A 6,000-nucleotide genomic window follows, 5' to 3' on the forward strand; every position below is an offset into this window, starting at 1 on the left:
TCAAGGCCCTGCAGTCTGGTGCCGGGTGGGCTTTCTAATTACCATCTCGCTGTGTGTACCTCATCATCAGACCCCTGTGGTGGCCAGGCCGGCTTACTTAGTGTCCCTGTTTTACATAGTGTCTCATTTAGTAGATGATCTATGCCGTGCTCACGTCCAGCTCCTTCGCTGTGCACACCCTTTCCGCCCTTCGAGGTTCAGCTGGTATCCCGTCTCTTGTACAGCTTTCCCTGAGCACTTCATCCACAGCAAGCGTTTCCCCTGTGAGCGCTGTGGGACTTGCCCTTCCTATGCAGTAAGGTCACTGACCTGCTGGTATAGGACCTTGGGGGCATGCAAGCAGGTGCCCAGCGAGCTGTCGTCAGCCGTAGGGCCCTCTGTAGTTCTAGATGATGCCTCATCGCTGAGACGGTGCTTCTTCTAGCGTGTGGACACCATTGTCATGAAGGGTTAGGGAGCCGACTGGAATTTCATGTTTAACTCTCCCTTCCCCTCGCCCCCTGGTGATTCGCGAGATTTCTTTGAGGATCACTAACCTGGGGAGATGAGATGTGCTCTTTGGGGGTTAAACGCTGGGAGAATGGTCCTGGGGTACCATGTCTGTTGCCTCAGTTACTTAGTTTTAGACATCGAGCTCCTTATTAAGTGCACGTATCGATTCACTTGGCAAAAAGTATAAAAACAGTGTTAAATTTTGTAGCTGACAGTTGGAGCTGGCGGCCTGACTTACAGGGTCACGGAAGTCCTTTATCTTAACGTGTCACCCAGGCAGATCACTGTAGATTCTCTCAGGAAATGATACGTGGGTTAGCACTGAGGGGAGTTACAGAAGGTCTCAAATGTGTAGAGCGGGACCTGGGGGAGGGGGGGTGGTGGGGAGTAGTGGACAAACACAAAGATAGGTTTCAGTGGGCTCGTATCAACAGAAATGTTTCCATGTAGATTTTCACACCTCACAACAAGGTCTTGGGGGAATTATTTACTTGGAAGAAAAGTCCAGAAAACACACCTGATGGGAGCATCTCCTTCAGTTGCACGCAGCGTCCCCTTGCCGTGCTCTGGCCCTTTTCTGCCTCCGCCCCGGAGCCCTGTGAGAGTAGACCTCGGCAGAAGGCTGCCTGGCACGCATCTGTCCCCTCCCAGCGGTGCATCCCTGGTCACGTTCTTTGATCTCTGTGCCCGCACAGGGTTACCCGCCTACCGGGTGGGGCTCTCGTGAAGCTGCGGTGTTGTGGCAGGAATGCTCAGCATGGTCCCGGTCCGATAAGGGACGGCTGTCTTCTCAGACTACATGCTTGGTCTGCACACTTTCAAGAGAATAATGACTGCATGGGTTTATCGATTGAGGATCAATGGGCTGTTTTTACATTTTTAGTGACAGTGAGAAGGCATAGCATTTTTATGGGCATCAGAGGAATTTTTTTTTTTTTTTAAATCCTACATTTATTTGGACAAGAGGAAGACCTCTAGGATTTGGAGGAGAGGTGCTCTGGAAATGCCATTTATGAAAACGTACGGGCCCTGTGATGTCTAGTGCAGGGAAATCTAAGGGACCGTGGCTGTGGTCTGAAAATACCGGAAGGGCAGCCTGCAAAGATGGCTGCGATCAGAACCAGATCCACATACATACACAGTGGAGGTACATTTCCAGCATGGGAGTTTGCCTCGTTAGGGACAGAGCGTGCCGATTAAGGGTGTTGCCACAGTGAACAGTTGGCGCCGTGTGACTCCAGCATCCCCCCAATTCCGAGATTCCAAACAGAATTCCTAAAGGGGGCGCCCGGGTGGCTCCGTCGGTTAAGCGTAGAGCTTCGGCTCAGGTCATGATCTTGCGGTCTAGGAGTTCGAGCCCCGCCTCGGGCTCTGTGCTGACAGCTGAGGGCCTGGAACCTGCTTTGGATTCCGTGTCTCCCTCTCTCTCAGCCCCTCCCCCACTCATGCTGTCTCTTTCTCTGAAAAAGAAACAAACAAACAAAAAAAAGAACTCTTCCTAAACGTAACCCGCATAAGCCCTTGCTGCATGGCTTTAGGGTGCCCGTGGCCCAGGCAGAAACCACTTCTGCAGTCTCTCCTGTTGCCTGGGATCCTCCTGGAGCGTCCAACCCCGCAGCTTCCGGGCCAGGCAACCTGGCAGTTGCCCCTAAGGACTGGTTCCCACGGGGTGGTGCCATCTACAGCCTTCAAACTAGTGATGGTCAAAAATGGTAGGTTAAAACCGTCTTATCTTTGTGAAACAAGATCACCGTATGTGCACTCTGCTGTCTTTCAGGCTATTCTCATGGATCACAACTGCCCCATTAAGACAAAGATGTACACCCAGAATAACATCCAGTCGTATCCGATAGGTGAGGATGAAGAATCCGAAAGTGACTGAGATCCTTAAAGTCGTCAAAGTATTTATTTGTACAAAACAGTGTTACCAGTGAAATGACTCCTCCAGAACTTAGTCGCACCATCGCCCCTGGCGAAAGCCAAACAACCAAAGGTTATTCATTCTTCTCCGTGGTTGTGATCAATTGCCAACAGCCTTATAAAGAAAAAGCAGCTTTTCTAGGGGTTTGTATAAATAGTGTTGAAAACTTTATTTTATGTATTTGATTTTATTCAATATTATACAATATATTTTGACGAAATATAGTGTAAATCTATAAATATTTGAATCCAAATCAAATATAATTTTTAAAAAACTTACATTCATAAACCCTTGGGCAAAAGAATCGTATATTTTTTCTGAATATTGGTAATGGGTGTTTAAAATTAAAGCACACATCATCTCCGAGACACTTCCAACACTGAGAAACCAGAAGGAAGTCTGAAAAACAGAATCAAATAAGACAGCATATTACGTAGTGACGCTGCGTGTGGTTAACTTGTAATTACTATCAACATATTTATGAGTTAAAAGCTAGTTATCTCAAATGCAGAGGACAGGAACTTGAGTCCGTCATTTTATGGACTTACCCATAAATCGTAGCTGGCGTTAGTTTTCTGTGTAACCATCTACCTGGAAACAGATGGTTTCAAATTACATGTTTACAAGTCACGTGGCTGGCAGCAGGCACTAGAGCCAGGGGGAGAAAACTAGAAAATAGTCCAAAAGCAGAGAAAAGCACCCAAAGTATAGTTGTAGAACTAGCTTTCCCTTTAAGATACATACTGGATTGTCTTACTGGATGAAAGAAGAGTGAGGGTAGAGATCCCTTATACAGACAAGATTAAGCAGGATAGCTATATTAACGTCTCGCTCAAGTTTTAGACATTTAAGAGGCTAATCGCTGCTATGATGTGAAAAAATCAGACCATGTACCTTTGACCTGCTAAGAGGCCATCCAAGTGTTTTCTAGGTATCTGTTAAATTTTCAACTGCAACTATTATTTCTTAGACTTCTGAAAGTTGTTCAAATCGACAAATTTTAAAGGAAGATGGAGGAAAGAAATCTTGAATCACATTAGGGAAAACAGGTTAAAAAAAAAAAAAAAAGTGGTCAGGACACATCCCCTTTCAAAGACAGAAAAACCCCAAACATCTAGAAAGGCGTATGTATTCTCGTATCTAGTGTTGTGCAACGTGGTTTTTCTAAGCATGACAACATTGATGTGCCTTTTCAACAGCAAATACTGTGTTAATAGTATCGTCAGTTGACATCAGGTTTTGTAGATGTGATTGGAGTGCACGGATAGTGTAGAATGTCGCAAATACTTGTGAACTCTGTAGCTCTGTAACCAGAAATTACCTAATGTCTGTTCTTTGTTAAGCTAATACTGTGTTTCTGTTAACTTGGACAAGGAGCCAAGAACTTGAGAACGAGGACTCCTCGACCTCAACCTTGTAATTCTCTAGAAGTAGCTAATCCGGTTTCCATTTGCTTTAAGAAGCTTTTCTGTGGGGTTTTGAATGATTTGAAATCTGGTTTTCAAGGGCAGCGATGGAAGCAAATGAACTTCACATACTTGCCTTGGGCAACTTAAAACAAATCTGTGACTCTGTAAAGATGGATGGGGAAGCGCTCTCCTACGGCTAACCTAAAACCGCAGGATTGTTTTCTCCCACAGGGGAGACCCCCTTGGGGAACGTGCTACGGGTTGATTCTCTTAGAGGGTTTGTGGCTCTCCCTGACCACAATGCTTTATTCCAATTTTATTCTTGCCTCTAAGGCTTCAGTCTCTTCAAGAATGACTGGCAGAGGCATGCCCACTGTTGATCTCCGGAGAGAAGACAAAAGATACGGGAGTTTTTCAAAACCGTTTTAGCAGCAAAGGTATCCATTATATCTGAGGGGGTAAAATTGCAAGGTCTTTTATAGGCCTGATATCCTGGGGTTAGCAAGACTATGAAGTGACGCTTTTTTTTTTCTTCTTTTAATGTGTGTATCAGAACAAAGAACATACAGCTCCCTGAACGTTTTATTTTTTTGAGCAGAGGTGGGTTATGTTTGTACCTGGCAAACAGATACAAAACCACTAATGAGGTAGCAAAGAATACTCAGTTCTTTCGACTGCTAAGTGTATGTGCCTGTTTTAGCTCGTTTCCTTAATAAATCTTCTGAACACTACTGTGCCTGTGTGTATTTCTTTATAAACCAGACATTATCGCTGGAATAAAATACATTTTAAGGTATTGTCTTGACTGTGAATACCTAATTAAGAACTATTCTTCTCTGCTTACAGGCATCAGGTAAAATTCATTCCAGGTTAGTCTGAAACCCTACTTTTTGGCTTTGGAAACAAAATTTGCTTTCAACTGAAATCTGTAACCAGTCACATAATATCATTGTGGAAAAGCCCAGTAAGTTATCCCTGCATTTCTAAGGTTAGATTGTTTTCCTGACTGCTGTGAACAAGTACATCTGATGAAAGTAACTATATCACGCAGCTCTTTTGCATAGTGATAATTCACAGCATAATTCTGATTCCCAAATAATGCTAACACATTGTTCAGCTTGTCTAACCTAATCCTCCATCTAAATATGTCTAATTCCTAATAGGGTTAAGAAAAAAAAAAAAAAAAACACCACCGGAATTTAATGCTTTTAGGCTGATTTCAAACTAGCAATTTTGTTCAGCAAGAGAGGACTTTGTGAAGACCTTGTTTGCGTGGCCGAATTCTACCCGGCGATGATTCCAGAGATGTAGCCAATCCCCTCGTTCAGAGGTTAGCAAATGAAGATATTCTTGTTTTCTGTGGTAGTTCTTTTTATTATTTTTTAGCTATTGATAACATAGCATGGCAGCAAGATTACATCAGGAATGTAATAGAATACAATTATTTCAGAAGCCTTACCCCTCACTACCCCTAGGCTGCTTGTAGTGACCCCCCCTCCCCTGCACTCAAGTACAGCCGTGATGCCACTACCTCAGTAGATATAAAAATATTGCACTACATTAAAGGTAGATTTTACAAATATAATCAGCAGCATTACCGAGCTTTTCGTAATTGTGGTTCTACAGAGTTAAATACTTTTGAAACAGGAGATTTTTAGGAAACCAAGATTTTGCGTTATTCCTGCAGCTCTTTTCAAACGCACCCGCTTCAGCAGCATGCCTGGCTGTCACTAAAGCTTCTGTGGTGTCATCTGTCCATCAACACCAGCCACTTACAGACACTGACCTTCCAGGTTATCACCGGTAAGTTATTTCTTTATAAAAGTTGGTTATTACGTTGGGCACACTGTTTCAAGCATATGTTACAGAACCATTTTTAGCTTTCAGAGAAGTTGGTGTATAAAGACTTCTACAGCAGCGTTCATTTAAAATGCAAGCATGCTTAACTAAACAAAACGGGATACACAGACTTTTGTTCTATAAACTTGGCCAATAAATGTATTTCCTAATATTTCACTTCATAAAAAACAGCAAGAATGAGAACTGGCCATTGATTCTAAAAGTGGAATAATTTTCTACCCTCAAACATGTTTCTGTGCTCCGTAAGAGTCGTACTCTATACTGTCCGGAGCACTTTTGCCGTTCTGTTCTCCTCACGATGATCCTGTGAGGTAAAGT

At 43.5% G+C, this 6,000-nt stretch overlaps 1 protein-coding gene across 1 annotated transcript in view; it reads left to right on the top strand.

Moving 5' to 3' along the window:
• Positions 1-4,553, top strand: part of SLC18A2 (solute carrier family 18 member A2) — a 39,353-nt gene extending 34,800 nt beyond the window's left edge. The window contains exon 16 of the mRNA XM_058697901.1: positions 2,270-4,553. Coding sequence (XP_058553884.1) covers positions 2,270-2,374 — 105 coding nt within the window. The 3' untranslated portion in view covers positions 2,375-4,553. The remainder of the gene's footprint in view (positions 1-2,269) is intronic.
• Positions 4,554-6,000: the final 1,447 nt, after the last annotated feature.

The sequence above is a fragment of the Neofelis nebulosa genome, chromosome 13, assembly GCF_028018385.1.
Source record: "Neofelis nebulosa isolate mNeoNeb1 chromosome 13, mNeoNeb1.pri, whole genome shotgun sequence".
NCBI lineage: Eukaryota > Metazoa > Chordata > Mammalia > Carnivora > Felidae > Neofelis > Neofelis nebulosa.